The sequence below is a fragment of the Aquarana catesbeiana genome, unplaced genomic scaffold (assembly GCF_042186555.1).
Source record: "Aquarana catesbeiana isolate 2022-GZ unplaced genomic scaffold, ASM4218655v1 unanchor237, whole genome shotgun sequence".
NCBI classification, from domain to species: Eukaryota; Metazoa; Chordata; class Amphibia; order Anura; family Ranidae; genus Aquarana; species Aquarana catesbeiana.
Window position 1 is genome coordinate 238876 of NW_027362665.1, and position 18767 is coordinate 257642.

At 47.6% G+C, this 18767-nt stretch overlaps 3 protein-coding genes across 6 annotated transcripts in view; 2 read left to right on the top strand and 1 right to left on the bottom strand.

Moving 5' to 3' along the window:
• LOC141122007 (uncharacterized) overlaps positions 1-16665 on the bottom strand; it is an 88960-nt gene extending 72295 nt beyond the window's left edge. Inside the window, exons 1-5 of one of the 4 annotated variants that reach the window (XM_073611798.1) lie at positions 16596-16653; positions 1105-1232; positions 893-1016; positions 679-776; positions 371-589 (exon numbers count right to left, since the gene is read on the bottom strand). In XM_073611798.1, coding sequence (XP_073467899.1) covers positions 371-589; positions 679-776; positions 893-977 — 402 coding nt within the window. In that variant the 5' untranslated portion in view covers positions 978-1016; positions 1105-1232; positions 16596-16653. Of the gene's footprint in view, positions 1-370; positions 590-678; positions 777-892; positions 1233-16595 lie in introns of all 4 variants that reach the window. The other 3 variants (XM_073611802.1, XM_073611799.1, XM_073611801.1) reach the window with 3 other exon arrangements.
• LOC141122012 (uncharacterized) overlaps positions 1-18767 on the top strand; it is a 373719-nt gene that overhangs the window by 108136 nt on the left and 246816 nt on the right. The gene's annotated exons all lie outside the window — the stretch shown is intronic.
• The window catches only part of LOC141122023 (uncharacterized), a 313410-nt gene that overhangs the window by 41836 nt on the left and 252807 nt on the right, over positions 1-18767 (top strand). The gene's annotated exons all lie outside the window — the stretch shown is intronic.

The window sequence follows — 18767 nt, forward strand, 5'->3', positions numbered from 1 at the left end:
TATATAATAAAAATGACACCAATGGTAACAATGCAGATAATGTACAGATCCTAATGATACTATCAGTGATTGTTCCTCGTCTACCTGATGTTGTTAAGGAATGGTGTGACCTTCCTGTGTGGAATCCCGGGAATACAGAGGATGGGGACATCTCTCTGGTGGGTTCCTGATATTTGGTGGCTCCATCATATCCTTGTGTCCTTCTGATAACTCCTCCATCACTCCATACTCCTCATCCTCCTCTTTATACTCTTCTTTAACAACAATATTATCATCCCTGAGGATTCCACTCTGAATATATAATAAAACATTCATTGTAACAAACATGCTGTGTATAAATCAGAACTACCAATAATTGTCAATCATCTACCTGATGATGGTGAGGGATGATGTGATCTTCCTGTGTGGAATCTCGGGAATACAGAGGACGGGGACATCTCTCTGGTGGGTTTCTGTAGCTGGATGACTCCACCATGGTGTCCTGGTACAGATCTTTGTGTTCTTTTAGACACTCTGACTCCTCCATCACCCCATCCTCATCATCCTCCTCTTCTTTAACCTCAACTTTAGACTCTCTCAGGTTTCCACTCTGAATATATAATAAAAATGACATCAATGGTAACAATGCAGATAATGTACAGATCCTAATGATACTATCAGTGATTGTTCCTCATCTACCTGATGATGGTGAGGGATGGTGTGACCTTCCTGTGTGGAATCCCGGGAATACAGAGGACGGGGACATCTCTCTGGTGGGTTCCCATTACTGGATCCATCTGTAGGAAACACACACACTGACTGAATACATTGTTTCTATGTGTTTATCAGATGATGGGGGATCTAGGTGGAGCCTCCGTACTGCTCTCTCCTTTACAATAAAGTCTCCTCTTACCCGGTGATGTGAGGGGCGGCTGATTGTCCATCATGACGTCCTTGTAGAGATCCTTGTGTCCTTCTAAATACTCCCACTCCTCCATGGAGAAATAGACAGTGACATCCTGACACCTTATAGGAACCTGACACACACAATGATACAGTCACCATCCAGACACATCCCTTGTCTGTTACTGGATAATGTCCCAGAATTCCCAGAATCCTCCTCACCTCTCCTCCATGATCTCTCTGGTGACTTCTAGAATCTTCTTTGTATTTCTCTATTCTATCAGGGAGGGAGGTGGAGGCAATGTGATGGTCATATGATCTCCAGACTTCACAGGAGGAAAACTATAGATCTGAACACAAATAGTAAAATCAATTGATAGTCCAAGAATCCTCCTCACCTCATTATTCAGGTCTCCATTTTATTAAAGCCCCACTTTTATACTGAGATATAATTTTCCCACACTATGCAGGATAAAAGCGTGTAGCAGGCATTCTGACGTCATTATATACAATGCAGTCGCATTTTGCTAGTGAGGATGCCAAGGGTCCGCCCACATCCTAAGAGAATCATAAAAAAAGCCAGATAGAGGGACATTGGGAGGAGGAGCTGTGAGGTCAGTGTGATGTCATAGGACATATAGACTCTGGATGGAGGGACATTGGGGGGAGGAGCTGTGAGGTCAGTGTGATCTCATAGGACATATAGACTCTGGATTGAGTGACATTGGGAGGAGGAGCTGTGAGGTCAGTGTGATGTCATAGGACATATAGACTCTGGATGGAGGGACATTGGGAGGAGGAGCTGTGAGGTCAGTGTGATGTCATAGGACATATAGACTCTGGATGGAGGGACATTGGGAGGAGGAGCTGTGAGGTCAGTGTGATGTCATAAGACATATAGACTCTGGATGGAGGGACATTGGGGGAGGAGCTGTGAGGTCAGTGTGATGTCATAGGACATATAGACTCTGGATGGAGGGACATTGGGAGGAGGAGCTGTGAGGTCAGTGTGATGTCATAGGACATATAGACGTTGGATGGAGGGACATTTGGATGGGGAGATTTGAGGGGTCCTCTATATGAGGCTCCCATGCAAACCAAATCATTGTTCCTGGGTGTGTCCTTCCTCTCCTAAACTGAAGAGTGAACTTTGACCTTTACCATACAGAAATCTGTCAGGAATCTGTGAAAGTAAGCTCTCATGGTGGGGATGGATTTTGCTGAGTGCTGGTGCCAAGTTTCCACCCCCCAGGATCACTGCAGGTGTGGAGAAAAGCTGTGTAAGAGGATATGGAGGAGAGATGAGGAGGAGATCCAGGAATTCAGGATAAAGGTCAGGACAAGCAACAGACGAGCGCATCCAAGAGATGAAGCCGGGGTCACTACACAGAAAATCAATCCAAGGAAACAACAGGCAGGACGAGGAATAGCAAGAAGGAGCTCAGAGACTAATGAGAATATTGCTCAGCTAATGGGAGATTATCTCAGCATGACTTACATAATGAAGGAGATGAGGGGGAGGGGAGGAAGTCACTTAAGGCGGGGCTTGACAAATTTGCTTTGAATCTAGGAGTCAGCTATAAAAAATTAGGATACAGGTTTTTTTAGTGTAGCGTGGGTTGTCAGTGCACGGGATAAGGCAAGTAATTTATAAGGTGAAGAATGCAGGGCATGGGATCAGGGATGAAACTAGGGTGGCACCTGCCTCAGGCACCCCATTGAGAGTGACACCAGCAGCATGGTTTGGCTATGGAGTAGTAGTGCGCACAGAATGTGAGCTCTGCTGTACTGGGCTGCTTTCCTGGCTACAGACTGTCTTCTCCTTCTTTAATGTTGAAATACAGGAAAGAGTCTTTCTAGGTTGATGGGGCACCCTGGGAGCAGCTGCTGGATCTCTTCTTCTCCCCTCACATAGTGGACCCTCCTCCATCCACCAGCATGATGGACACATGCTCTAGGAGATCCAGGAGCACAGATAGACTCACCCTTCCCCCGCGATAAACCCAGAGCAAGCTGACACCCTCAGTCTGGTAAGCAACCTCCTGACATTGCCCTGCACATCTCCAGAGAGCCCACCTTGTACAGTCCCTACCAACCAGTGAAGAGCTGGTTGGTAGCCAAATACAATTTACTCTGAAGGCAGATATTAATACTGAGACAAGACAGGAGCTGACAACTCTTTCCTCTAAAGTCTTTACTAAGCACCTTTAATTAAGCCCTGTTTTTACAGAGAGTGGTCTCCCCTGAACAGCAGAAAACCCAGTCCTGTCAATGAGAAGTGCAAGTGCAGCTTTATGTGGATGACCTAGAGCAGTGGTCTCCAAACTGCGGCCCAGGGGCCAGATGAGGCACTTTACTTGCTTTTAGCTGGCCCTTTGGGCACTATTCCATCAACTGATATGAACAATGGGGCATAATGAAGGGGCACAATTCCCCCCCAATGGTACCAACAATGGGACACCATTCCTCCCAATGACACCACTGGATGGGGCACAATTCCTTCCACCGACACCAACAATGAGGCCCACTGACAGCAATGATGGGGCACAATCCCCTCCTCCAAAGACACCAATAATGGGACACAGTTCCTTCCCCTGACACCAATGACAGGGCACACCCCCCCCATGACACCAATGATGGGGCACAACTTCTCCAAATGACACCAACAATGGGGCTCAATGACCAATGATAGAACCCCAATGATACCAATAATGAAACGCAGTTCCTCCCAATGACACCAGTGATGGGCACAATTCCTCCCACTGACACCAAAGACATGCCATTGTTTCTCCCACTAACGTTGGGGCCTTTTCTACTTCAAAAGGCCACAGTCCGGCCCCCTTTAAAGTCTGAAGGACTGTAAACTACAGAATGGCAATAGGCAGAACAACACAAAACTATGGGGGATCCCAGAGGCTACAGCAGTCACCGATCTACTCCCCACTGTAACCACCATCATTAATGTATAACTGAAGGCAAAACTTTTCTTTACTTTTGGATGGAGTGTTAAGAGATTAAAACACTTGTCAATTTTTATTGCTGTCTGTGCTCCCCCCCATCCCCCGTTAGGTAGATCCGCCCTCTCTACTTGTCCTGTTTACCAATATCATTGAAAGTAAAAGAAAATCACACATTTTGGGTTGTCCCCAGAAAAGTAATAGAGGGGAAATTTGCAAATGGGGACACTAGTTCTGTGACCTGGGGGTCCCCAAGGGAGTCCCTTTATTTGCAAGAATTTTCTCTCACTTTTGTCTATGGGACAGGAAGTAAAGGGACATCTTCCCAATGAGACACAGATGGCAAAACAATCTAATGGGTTATAACTCACCCTCACACTAAGATGAAAAAAAAATTTTTGTTTAGAGTTCTACTTTAAAATAGAAGTTTGGACTTTGAAAAAAGCAAACCTTTGTACTCACCTAGGTGGATGTAGCATTGATCTGATGCTGCATTCGTCCCCCACTGGCTCTGCAGTGAGAACTGAGCGATCAAACACCTCTGATCGCTCAGTTCTTCCCTCCACTCTGAGCAGAGAGCCGTGGCCGTCAGTCACCGTCTCTCTGCTCTGCCCTCCAGTACTCTCTGGAGGTCTGGACTGTGGAGGGGGGGAGGGGCTGGATCGGATTCTTAGCGGATCCCTGAGAGGCTGAGCCAGCTGTCAGTCCAGGATTCTGGGATCCCAACCATTTGGCCTGGATCTTTTCAGAGCCTGGATCAGCTCTGTGACATCTGCTGACAGTGGGCTTTAGCTTGCTGCTGGCTGAAAAGAGATTATGGGAGTGCAGATCTAACCACAGTCCTGTGATAAATAGAGGTATGGCCAAAATAGCTTTGACCATACTCCTCCTTTAATACTTCCCTGGACAAGCCATCCTCCTCTGCTCTGGAGATTGATTGGGGGGTACATCATGTGGACCCTAACACCTGATCAGATAACTCCCATCCCAGAGATGTCCCCTACAGGGTCCATTATTTCAGGACACGGCCAGACTCATCCAATCTTCTCCCCCATCATCCGATCTCCTCCACATCACAAGTGCTTGAGTTACAGCACAGATCCATGTAGTGGAGTAACGTTTGTGATGGTAAGGAGATCGGGCGATGGGGGAGCAGCAAGAGAAGAAGATTGGATGAGACATCCCTTCCTCTGCAAATGACATCTGTCAAGTAACCGGCGAGAACTTCCGTAGCCCCACTCTGGTTACATAGTATAGATACAGCTGTGGAGTTCAGATCCCACTGGGCTCCACCACCAGAAGGTGTGGGGTCATTTGTGATGTGACCCCACTATAAAAAAACCTGATTACATCTCCACAAACTCCCCAACAATATACTCATAATACATGGAATCTAAAGAATGAGGCTGCTGTGACCACTAAAATATAGAATAGAAACTGTATTAATAGTATTGATAAGATGTATCTGATATATTCCAATAGCAAAGCAGCCTCATTCTTTACATTCCATGTATTATGAATAGAATGTTGGGGAGCGGGGGTTGGGGGGAGGCATTTTGTAGTTGGGTTACATATTAGTCTTTACTAGGAGCTCCTACCTCACATACTGACCTTTGTGTCACTTACTGCTGACCTCTGAACTCTGTACCACTTATTACCGATCCCTGCACTTTGCTTCTATTTTATCCACGGCCAATATTCAGCACGATAAAAACCACACCCAATTATCACAGCGGCGCACTGCACGGACCACAGTTTATTTTTCTTTCCCAGGAGTGCCCAACTTATGATCCTTCACACAGACCCCTTTATGTTCTTTATCACTGTGATCCCATATTAACTGCCATGTTTCAGGACACGGTGTACAGGGAGCAGAACACAGAACATTGAGTGAAGGGTGAAGGTCACAGCAGGACATGGGGTGTAGAATGCAGGACATGGGGTGTAGAATGCAGGACACGGAGTTTAGAATGCAGGACACGGGGTGTAGAATGCAGGACACGGGGTGTAGAATGCAGGACACGGGGTGTAGAACGCAGGACACGGGGTGTAGAATGCAGGACATGGGGTGTAGAACGCAGGACACGGGGTGTAGAATGCAGGACACGGGGTGTAGAATGCAGGACATGGGGTATAGAATGCAGGACACGGGGTGTAGAATGCAGGACACGGGGTGTAGAATGCAGGACACGGGGTGTAGAATGCAGGACATGGAGTGTAGAATGCAGGACAAGGGGTGTAGGAGAAGGGTGCATAACATGGGGTTCAGGGTGTAGAATTCAGGACAGTAATGCAATCCCCCCTCCCCTGTGTCCTCCTGCATGTCCTGTACATCTCCCCCAGCAGTGTGTGAGAGCAGAGTGGATGGAGAGGACATCTTGTGTACATAAAGCAGCATGTCCCTCCCTGGCTGGTTTCTTAGCTGGCTGCTTTGCAGGCTTGTCCTGGTTACTCCTGTAAGGACTCTGTAGTCCTGTTTCTCAGCACCTTGTGGGGATCTTTGTGGCAGTGCCGAGGTGGCGCCATGTTGGAGATTCGGTCCCGCTCCTTCCTCTCAGTTCTGCCGGAGGGCTCTGCAGGGACACAGGCAGCTGTGGGTGGAAGCAGGAGCCGATGGTGACAGTAATGCGGCCGCGGAAAGGAGAAAGATCGGCAGTGGGAGCTCAGTGAGATTGTGAAGGAATGTGATGTAGATAATAATAATAATAATCTGAAAATGTCTATTTTCTTATGTGCATACATATTTTTCTCCTTACTCATTATATAAGTATACAGGTTTGCTCTGTTCCTATATTTTCTCAAGATGGCGGGTACCCCCTGCATCCCACACATCAGAAGAACGCGGAACTGAAGATAAAACCAAAGACAGCCAAACCTCGTTATGAACATTCTCCATTTTCTTTTTCTATCTTAACCAATGAGATGTACCTATTAGACTAACATAGCAATGACGTATTTGTGTGTATAAAACATTAGCACCGCCTTGAATAAATTAGAAGTGTAAAAAGTAACGGTGCTGAGCGTGTCTCAGAGTGTTTACTTTTATATGCATGCATATCAACACTTTTCAAATTAGAGACAGCAGCAGATAACCTTGGGCTCGATTGGAGCTCTTAATCATTTCCTTAACAGATGGTGCCGAAACCCGGGACCTCAGGCTACAGTCGAAGCCGTACCGCGATAAGCATTTGGGCGTTAACTGATTGATGAGAGTGGGGTTTGCGCAGCCCTAACAGTACCGGTGAGTTTGACTTATATTCTTACCACTGTACGACTCTCTTATCTTTCAGTTGACGGCTGGATTCTGTCGGTATGCTGAGACTGTCTTAGAGGCAGGTATTTCCTCGCCTGAGGTTGTTTTAACGAACCTGCTGATGGGTTTCTGCTGACTGTATTTGTTCACTGTCTGCCATTCTTTGGGCTACGAAACTCAGCAGTCTAAGGGTGCTACATGTGTGAATGTGTGGTCTCTGGAATGAGATGGTTTCCCTTGTGGCAAACATTTATAGACGGGTTACTCTAGGTTTTTAACGAACCTTTGAGGGTTATTTTAGCTGCTGGCTTTGCAGTCTAAAGTGCTACATGTGTGAATGTGTGGTCTCATCTCCAGATGAGCTATCGGTCTCTGGAATGAGATGGTTTCCCTTGTAGCAAACGTCTATAAAACGGGTTTATTTTTGCAGGGTGGTCTGCCCCTGGGGTTATCTTAGCCTGCTGAAATTTTGCAATTCGAAGAGTGGCAGGTGTAATGTCCTGTCGTGAGTGTATTTGTGATTTACTGTTTGCTACGTTGCTCCCTATTACCCCTGATGTGTTTGTTCTTGTTCTGAGATTAACCGTACATTAGTCTTATGTGCCCCCACCGAAGGAATTTGTTGATAAGAACACTGAGAAAAAATATTAACCCCTTGGTTGAGAGAGAGAAAAGAAAGTGATATTGTAAAGAAGGAGAGAAGAAGATGTTGAAATAGTTAACAAAGTTGAAAGAAGTGGGGAAAGTTATGTTGCTGAAGAAACAGGGAGAAAAATCCTGTGTGATAAAGAAAATTGGATAAAGGAAGTTAAGAAAGATGGCGATTGTATTATGTATGTGTATCACAGAGCTGATGATATGTTGGAACTTGAAACAAAGGAGGGGAGGGACAGCACTGCCCTCCGTCTAACAACCACTCCTTTCTCACCACCCAAGCACAACCCACTGTGACAACTCAGCCCGGCAGCCATCTTAGTGCACCCATGCCTTCACTTTCTACCCAGTCCAGTGCACTTCCTGCCGGCGGCCATCTTGGTACACCCAGTAAGCTTAAACAGCCTGTACCCAGCCCTCCCTGTTTTAAACCAAGATGGTTCATACCACACACCTGTCTTCCCCAATACGGGAGCATCACATTCCCAGGCCGGATATGTTAATGATGAAGAAGCGTCTGAGTGGGAAGCCCAACAGCAGGCAGCAAGGCCACCCACTGATTTAACCCCCAATCCGGCTCCGGACTCACAGTTCCGAGAGGATCTCAAACACATGCTGGCAACCGTAAAGAACAGTGCCCCTTGCCAGCCCCTGCCCCAACAACAGTCTCGGTTACCAGAAGGGGCACCAGTGATGTATGTCGCTTTTACTCTATCACAAGCAGCGGCCTTAGTGACAAGTCTGCCTGACCCAGAGAAGCAGCCAATTCCCTTCTACCACAGGATAGTGCAGATACAAGAAACTTACTCAGCTGCCTGGAGAGACTTGATCAGCCTATGCCAAATCAAAGCAGGATATGTCTTTTGGCTAGTCATGCAGACGGCCTTCAATGATGCCAGCCTGACAAGTGCCACTTCCTACACCTCAGGCGTGGAGTTCTGTGCACAACTCCACGACTGGGCAAAGGAGAAGTTGACGGATCAGACCACCACAATCCAAGATATTACCCAAGATAAAGGGGAGTCTGTGAAGAAGTATCATGCTAGACTCATAAAGGCACACATACACATGTTATCAACTGCTTTTGTTTCAGGGCTCAGAGAGGATATCAGAAAAGGCCTGATGGTGGCCCGCCCTGAATACCATTCAATGAAAATGTCTGATTTATTGTTGGTGACCAGAGGTATAGAAAATCAAAAAGGTAAAAAACCAACGCCCCTCATGGTAACCCATGACGAAGATCCCGCCTACACTAGTCCACCACCACTGCCCAATACCAGGGAAAGGATCACCTGTTACAACTGTGGGAAACGGGGTCACTTCAGAAAAGAATGCAGAGCCCCAAGATGTCCCAGACGAAAAACCTACCACTTTCCTCATTGACAGGGGTGCAGCCAAAAGTGTGTTGAGGGCGGTGAACCTGCCTAATAATTCTTTCCTTTCCACTATTGATGTTTCCTGCGTAGGAATGGATGGGGTGCCCTGCTCCAGTCCACTTCCTGATTTGCTTGCCAGATTTGTGGTGTCCTCTACATGTCCCCTGAATCTACTAGGAGCTGATGTGTTGTCCAGACTACAGGCCTCAATCAGGACACGTCTGAAGGGGGGATGAAGTTACATACTCCCCTATCTTTAGAAGACTCATCTGCCTTGTGTTCTCTGCCTCTCCTGATGACACTTAATGAAGAAAAAACTTCAAGTTCAATACTGCAGGAAGTACTTGACAGAATCCCTGCGTGCCTATGGTCCACAGGACCGGAAGACAACGGTCACTTAAAGGTGCCACCAGTTTCAGTCAAGCTAAAAGAGGGCGCATCATTGCCCCGGAAACCACAATAACCCCAAGAAGAGAACCCCTAAAGGAGAACCAGGTACCTGCTGTGGATGCCTTTGACTGCAAAATACCTCACAGAGGTGGACCTTACAAACGTTTTCTTCAGTGTCCACCCTCACCCCTCCTGCTGGTACCTTTTTGCATTCATCCACGGAAAGAAACGGAAACATACCTAAACAGTTGTGCCACAAGGGGTACAGAACTTTCCAAGCCAGTCTGCAAAAACTATGGCTATCATCCTTGACACATGACAAGAGGAACAGCCGGAAGTGATTCTCTTCCAACATGTTGATGACCTTCTCCTTTGTGCAGCTGACTTACCCCCTGTTGAAGTCACCTCAGAAAGCCTGTTGTGCTATCTTGCCAACCAGGGCTGCAGAGCCTCAAAGCCCAAATTGCAGTGGTGCTCAACACCTGTCATTTTCCTTGGACTAATTTCCGAGTGCAGAGCATGGATTCCAGAAGCCTTCCTACTGATGCTCTGCAATCAGACCCTTCCAGATGTCTCCTGAAGAAATATCTAAAGTTTGAAGCCTTTAAGTGCGCCACCCCCGGCGCTAGGGCTCCCAGCCTACGGCAAAACGCTCAAGTTCTTTGTATCCGAACGTCTGGGACATGCTGCAGGTGTACTCACCCAATCACACGGCATCAGCCTACGCCCTGTAGGATATTATTCCTGTCAACTGGATGTGGTAGCAAGAGGAGGCCTATTGTGTCTGTGAGCTGGCTTTGCTACACAAGCCTTGCTTGACAAAACTTTGAACTTGGTCCTCGGACACTGCCTCGTTCTGCTTGCTCCCCATGACGTTGTTGCCATATTCAACCAAGATCCAGCCGAAACACTAGTCTACTACCAGACACTTGAGACTCCTGTGTTCCCTCCTACTGGACAGCATTACTCTATTAAGTTGTCAAACACTGAACCCTACCACCCTTCTTCCACTTCTCGAGGGGGGAAAGGAGGAGGAGGAGTAGAGTCTTGACTTGTTACCCCATGACCACACAGGACACGCGGTCACCACTGAAAACACTGTTCTACAAGCTGAAGCCTTACCACTGGTGATGTCTGCACAGGAGGCAGAGCTGTAAGCACTTACTACAGGATATAAATGGGCAGAGGGAAAAAGAGCCAACATTCATATGGACTCAAGATATGCTTTCAGCATTGCCCATGATTATGGTGTTATTTAGGACAGAGGATTCCTGATGGCTGCAGGAACACTTGTGAAAACTTGATTGATGCCTTGCTTCTCCCAACCCAAGTGACTATTCTGAGTAAAGCACACGACAAAATGAACTCAAAGGAAGCTTAAGGCAATCATCGAGCCAATACAGCTGCCAAACAGACAGCTGGTGGTCCACGGGAAGTGGACAGCAGGGTGGTAGAAGAAGACCACCCCGTGCTTACCTTACAGACTTTCCCAGTGAACAGAGTTTATCTAAAAGAACTACAGGAAACAACAAGTGCGGATAAGAAGGAAAGCTGGAAACGGAGAGGAGCAACTCTCAGAAATGGACTATTCGAGTGCAACAAGAAGCCTTGTCTACCCAGGAGTATGTACCCAGCCGTGGTGCAATGGGCACATGGAGCTGCCCACTTGACAAAGACTTTTATGAACTCTCTTATCAACAAGTGTTGCACCAAGAGTTACTCCACTGACCGACAGCTTCTGCAGATCATGCATTATCTGCACCAAATGTAACCCAGGATGCACAGAAGAAGCACAGAAGAAGCACAGAAGAAGCACCTGGCAAAAGCCCTATACCCCATTCCAGAGGATGCAAATTGATCATTCTCAAGTGCCAAGAAGTGGCAGATTCGAATACGCCCTAGTGGAAGTGGTCATGACTGCCAGGACCACAGCTAAGAAACTACTGAGTGAGATAGTATGTAGATTTGGGGTCCCAGAGGTGATATTGAGAGATCAGGGCCCAGCCTTAACAACAACCCTTACTAAAGAGATTTGGGCAGCACTGGGGGTTCAGTTGGCACTACACATCCCATACCACCCTCAAAGTAGCGGGAAGGTAGAAAGGATGAATGGGACACTAAAAACAGGATGTTAAAGAGACTAACATGAGTTGGCCAGACAGTTAGCCCATTGCCCTGTTCAGTGTCAGACACACCCCCAGGGGAAACATGCCCTATCCCATTATGACATTTTGTTTGGTTCAGCTCCCAGACTTGGTTGTTACTTTCCACAACAGTTACAGTTACAGTCTGATGTGTTGACTAATTATGTAACCACATTATCACGAGAATTAACCTGAATGCATGTCCAGGTGTTTTCTTCCATTCCAGATCCTGAATTAGATACAGGAACACACCAACTACTGTCTGGAGATCCTTGAGCCAAGTTATGATGGTCCATTCCAAGTTTTGCTGACCACAGCCACCTCAGTCAAGTTGGCCAGGAAGAACACCTGAATGCACGCTTATCACTGCAGGAGAGTGTGTTTTCGGGTGCTGCATATCCTTTTCCTGTTTGATCTAGGGGGGAGGGGCCCAGGAGGTGGCCATCACAAAAATGATAACATAATTACGTTTTAGTGTAACTCTTCAGGTACACATGTGACCACCTTTACCTTAGATTACTGTGACATAGTACCTAGTCCGTTTGACCCTTCATGGTGATGCCATTGGTACAGTGATATCCCTGATGGTAAGGACATATATGTATGCCACACAGACAGTTACTGGGGACAGAGTTGTGGTTTCTGTGGGGGCCAGTGGGTTGGAACCCAGGGCCAGACTGGGTGACCACAGAGTGCATTAGACAAAAAAAAAAAAAAAGATGAAAATAGAAAGCCCCATATCCTAACCAAAGATACCCCTGATACATACACTGACCCAGCACACAGTCAGAGGAGGAAGCGAGCAGCTCTCTCCGGAAGCTTTGATCCTCATGTATACATACATGTCATAAGGGTTACAAGGGGGGTCCCTGATGAATTTAAAGCCAGGGACCAGGTAAAAGCTGGTTTTGAGTCTTTGATCCCCATAACAACTGTCAGCAAGAATGTAGATTGGATTAACTACATGTCATGGTTATGCAATAGAGTTTGTCGATCAGCATACCTGTCTCCATGTGTTCATCTCTAGAGACCAGCTGACCCTCACCTGACTGCTTTTGTAACCTCTCCTCTAAGCATGGCCCCACCCCAGGCTAGGGTGCCCACGTGTCCCGGATTGCCCGGGACATTCCCGCAATTGGCAGGTCTGTCCCGGGTCCCGGGCACCTTCATTCCGGGACAATACAGTGTCCCGGAATGGAATTGACAGAGCGAGCAAACCCGCTATAGCGCTGGTGCTCGCTCTGCCTGTAACTCCACCTGAGACTCTGGTCACTGGTTGCTATAGCCGCCTGGCGGCTAGAAACCAGTGACCTCACAGACTGCCCAGCATGCAAAGCAGAGGAGAAGTTAACTTTCTCCTCCGCGCCTAATGCTCTCCACCATGCCGGAAGAGGCTGTCAGCGGGGCAGCCTCAAAGACACTGATCCACTGGGCACTGTTACCTGGATGTCTCCCTGCCTCGTACCGCAGAGCAGACCGAAGCCGCCTCCCCCTCCACGGCTATTACAAGTACTATTATACAAGTATGCGGAGAGGGAAGAGGGACACCGCTGTGGATTCCTGGCGCTGATCTGAGGTCTGTTCTAAGCTTATATTATGCTTATGTAGATTGACAGAGAAGGGGCATGGATAGTGATCAGGAAAAGGGTAAAAAGTGCCCCCCCCAGCACATTTCTGACACCCATCTCTCCACTAGCACAAGTGGAAGGGGGGGGGGGTCTGTACTTAGTGGGGGGTTCTGTACCTGGGGGGGTCTATAATGAGGGAGGGGGGTCAGTACTGAAGGGGGGTCTATAATGAGGGAGGGGGGTCTGTATTTATTTAGTGGGGGGGTTTATACTGAGGAGGGGAAGTCTGTACTGAGGGAGGGGAATTTATACTTGATGGAGAGGGGTCTTTACTGAGGGGGTATATACTTAGTGGAGAGGAGGGTCCGTACTGAGGGAGGGGGCCTATAGTTAGTGGAGGGGGGCCCGTACTGAGGGAGGGGGCCTATAGTTAGTGGAGGGGGGCCCGTACTGAGGGAGGGGGCCTATAGTTAGTGGGGGGGCAGGGTCTGTACTGAGGGAGGGGGCTTATACTTAGTGGAGAGGGGGCCGTACTGAGGGAGGGGGTCTATAGTTAGTAGAGGGGTGATCTGTACTGAGGGAGGGGGTCTATAGTTAGTAGAGGGGAGATCTGTACTGAGGGAGGGGGTCTATAGCTAGTGGAGAGGTGGGTCCATATTGAGGAAGGGGGGTCTATAGTTAGTGGGGGAGTTCCGTACTGAGGGAGGAGGCTTATACTTAGTGGAGAGGGGGCCGGACTGAGGGAGTGGGTTATAGTTAGTAGAAGGGGGTCCCTACTGAGGGAGGGGGGTCAATACTGAGGGAAGGGGGTCTGTACTAAGGGAGGGGGGGTCTATTATTACAATGTAACAATAGAAATACATTTCAAGCATAGTATTGGGATAATATAAGTGCTAAAACCAGCCATTCACCCGACAAATCACTCGTCGCCGAAGTCTCGTCAACCCCGAAACTACATTCAACCCCCCCCCCGTCCAAAATTGTCCCTGAATGGCAGTTTGGAAATGTGGTCACCCTACCCCAGGCCCTATCAGGGAACCCTATATTAACCTGTGCACTGCAAGCCAGCAGTGCTGATCAACCACTGTGTGTTAGCCTCTGTGTGTACTTGCTGTGTTTCCTACATCTGATTCCTGTTACCGACCTTGGCTTGTAACTTACTTTCCTTGTTGTTCCAGCCTGCTGCCTCCTTCCTCTTCTCCTGTAGTCTACCGTGAGCTGTGAGACCCTGGGGGCCGCGACCTGGAGCCAGACTGCAGCGCAGTCCATCCTTACCTTTAAAGGCTCTGGTGAACACCTGCTGGCTCTTAGACTCCGCGCCCTGGGGAATCTATGCTCTAGCTCCCAGTGGGATCTGTGTCAGTGATCCAGTAGACCTGCTTCCTGAACCTCCCAGGGTTCAATCCGCAGCAGTCACCCGTAGGGTCCACTACCTTGCGGTGCACTCCTGATCCCAACGGTGTGCATCTGTCACCCAGCCTCTAGGTGACCTGACACTACACATATTATAACCAACAGAGATTTGTAAATTACTCTAAAGATGCCCTCCAGCGAATTGCTGACCAGTTAGCCCCCACTTCCTACATGACATTCCAGGACCGGATGGCCCTAGACATGGTGCTAGCTGGGAAAGGAGGTGTTTTGTAAAATCATAGGAAAAAAATAAATAAATAATAAAAAAAAAAAAACGGGAACCTGTTGTACATACATTCCTGATAATACTAGCCCAAATGGTACGGTTACTCTAGCTATAAAGAAATTAGAAGATCTGTCACTAGAGTTGAAGAAGAACTCAGGTATCACAGACCCATGGGACCAATATTTTAGCTGGATGAGTGGGTGGCAGAAGGTGCTCGCCCAGATACGGGTAACAGTATTAATAATCCTGGTTCTTTTAGCCCTGATTGTATACTGTATTCTACCTTTCATAAAAAGTTAATGAGCAAGGCTGTAGACAATAGCACACCTACATTTCTCCACCAAGAAGAAGAGGACCTCCTTATGATGGAAGATGACAAACCCTTCACTCCTCTACAGTCACTGCCTGTCCAAAATCTCACAATCCTATAGGGTTATAGGGATAGATAGTGCCTGACTGCCCCTCTCCAGCTGTATCGAGGAGGGAAGTGAACAGTTGCTGCCCAATTCTATATACAGCCTAAAAGAGTTGCTGAGGAGAAGGGCCAGGCCAAAGTGAGACCTTTAGTATTAGGGACAGAAAAGAGAAAATAGTCATTTTAGGGGGGATTGTGAAGGAATGTGATGTAGATAATAATAATAATAATCTGAAAATGTCTATTTTCTTATGTGTATACATATTTTTCTCCTTACTCATTATATAAGTATACAGGTTTGCTCTGTTCCTATATTTTCTCAAGATGGCGGGTACCCCCTGCATCCCACACATCAGAAGAACGCGGAACTGAAGATAAAACCAAAGACAGCCAGACCTCGTTATGAAGATTCTCCATTTTCTTTTTCTATCTTAACCAATGAGATGTACCTATTAGACTAACATAGCAATGACGTATTTGTGTGTATAAAACATTAGCACCGCCTTTAACAAATTAGAAGTGTAAAAAGTAACGGTGCTGAGCGTGTCTCAGAGTGTTTACTTTTATATGCATGCATATCAACACTTTTCAAATTAGAGACAGCAGCAGTTAACCTTGGGCTCGATTGGAGCTCTTAATCATTTCCTTAACAAGAGGAGTCCTCTCATGCCGCTGTCCTGTCCAGTCCACCCCTCACTTCACAGGTCGGGTGCCATCATCTCCTCCTCCCCCTTACCCTCCCGCCTGGCCCCGCTCCGAGCCACATTCCTGTCTGAATAATGTGTGCGGGTTTCAGGCAGAAACATTATTCAGACCAACAGTGAGAATGACAAGAGCCCAGGGGCCAGGACACCATTTCTAGTCACCATGGTGACCTGGGATTTGTTGAGCCCTGACTTATGGTGATTAGCAAGTCTTATTTTAAAAAAAACAATTTTTTCATACTTCCCACCTCTGTACAGTTGGTTTTGCACAGAGCAGGCCGGATCCTCCTCTTCTCAGGTCCCTCTTTGCTGCTCCTGACCCCTCCCTCCCCCCACACCCAGCAGCTTCCTATGAGGGCACCCGAGCCGAGTCACAGCTCCGTGTATTCATTCAGACATGGAACCCCGTCCCCTCTCTGACCATGTATGGCCAGCTTTGGAAGGAATATTAATCATCAACTGATCCCCCTGAAGGGGTTAATCTGAGGTCCCCACACTATATATGTGTGTATCATCATCTGCTGGAGATAAAAGACATCACAGTGACTATGGAGGAAGAGGACGGACATGACGGGGGGTTACTGGGTGTAAATAGAAAATAAGATCTTATTACCTCCTCTACTGCCTCTTCCAGCAATGTCTCCTCACTACTTCCTCCCAACTCACCTCTCACCCGGAACTTCCTGTCTGTGCCTGACATCACTTCCTGTCTTCCATAGAGACTTCCTGTCTGGGTAGAAGTGAGATCACCATCTTGTGGAGATCAGAGGAACTGCAGCTCAGAGAAACGTCTGGTAGTGTGAACACGGCCTTGTGCTGTGTGTATGTACTGTATATCCTTATAGATGGGTCATCTCCACTCCCACCAAGGGGGATAGAAATATATTACTGCTCGGGGGGGAGACATTTTGGCCCCTTTGATTTTGCAGTAAAATTGATTGCAGATTTAGTCATGTAGAACATCTGTTATATGGATACAAAGAACCCCAGCCGAGAGTAAAGGGTGGAAATGGCTCCTGATCCCCAGATTTGGGCAATGATGTCACCAATATAAATAGAATAAAACCCGCGCTATGTGTAACAACTCAAATACCTACAAAAATAACTTATACCGGACTGCTGCTGTAACAAAGGTAAGTATTCCCTTTATCAACTAGAAGAGCATTATGTGTCACAGCGCTGTCCTATTGTGTGTGCACATAAATCATCACAAATACACTAAAATATGTGGAGACATTCATATATAAAGTGCTAGGGGCTCAAATAATATTCTCTGCAGATCTACTGCTTCCACTTTACACCTACTTCATTCATCTTATGGTGTTTATCAATAAATGAAATAGCTGTAAACAATCAAGCAGGCAAGGAGCTAGCGAGCAAGAAGGGGGGGAGGGTTGGGACTTTAAATGAAGCGCATGGTTTACAAAACAATTTTCCGGATTCTGAGTGTGTATGAAGAGGCGGAGCTCTGAGTGTGTGTGAAGAGGCGGAGTTCTGAGTGTGTATGAAGAGGCAGAGCTCTGAGTGTGTATGAAAAGGCGGAGCTCTGAGTGTGTATGAAGAGGCGGAGCTCTGAGTGTGTGTGAAGAGGCGGAGCTCTGAGTGTGTGTGAAGAGGCGGAGCTCTGAGTGTGTGTGAAGAGGCGGAGCTCTGAGTGTGTATGAAGAGGCGGAGCCCTGAGTGTGTGTGAAGAGGCGGAGCTCTGAGTGTGTATGAAGAGGCGGAGCTCTGAGTGTGTATGAAGAGGCGGAGCTCTGAGTGTGTATGAAGAGGCGGAGCTCTGAGTGTGTATGAAGAGGTGGAGCTCTGTGTGTATGAAGAGGAGGAGCTCTGAGTGTTTATGAAGAGGCGGAGCTCTGAGCGTGTATGAAGAGGCGGAGCTTTGAGCGTGTGTGAAGAGGCGGAGCTCTGAGTGTGTGTGAAGAGGCGGAGCTCTGAGTGTGTGTGAAGAGGCGGAGCTCTGAGTGTGTGTGAAGAGGCGGAGCTCTGAGTGTGTGTGAAGAGGCGGAGCCCTGAGTGTGTGTGAAGAGGCGGAGCCCTGAGTGTGTGTGAAGAGGCGGAGCTCTGAGTGTGTATGAAGAGGCGGAGCTCTGAGTGTGTATGAAGAGGCAGAGCTCTGAGTGTGTATGAAGAGGCGGAGCTCTGAGTGTGTATGAAGAGGTGGAGCTCTGAGTGTGTATGAAGAGGCGGAGCTCTGAGTGTGTGTGAAGAGGCGGAGCCCTGAGTGTGTGTGAAGAGGCGGAGCCCTGAGTGTCTATGAAGAGGCGGCCTTATGTGCCCCTGTGGGCTGATCTATGTTGGTCGAACGACCTGCCCTCTCAGGCAGCGTTTCGGCCAACACCGTAGACTGATGGAGGGTGGTAAGGACATGCACAGTGTCCCACGGCATTTTGCTGGATTGCACAACAAATCCACCATGGGCCTTACTGTATGGGTAATCGAACAAATCCCCAAATCATTCACTCCAGCTGAACGTTTTAAAAAACTCTGTGCAAGGGAGACTTTTTGGATCTACAATCTCGATGTCCTCTCGCCCGGGGGCTTGAATGAGGGTATCGAGATTGCTACCGTATTATAGACATATACTGCTTATATCTGCTTATACACATTTGTTCCATGTTAATATTCATAATTTGTATTCTTATCATTTTTACCACAGGTTGTATTCATATATACACTAATATATCTATATTTATGGGGGTGGCGGGTCCATACGTCAGTAAGTATATCTCATTCCATTCCCCTTTCCCCTCCCCTTCCCCCCCCTCTTTTTCCCCCCTCCCCC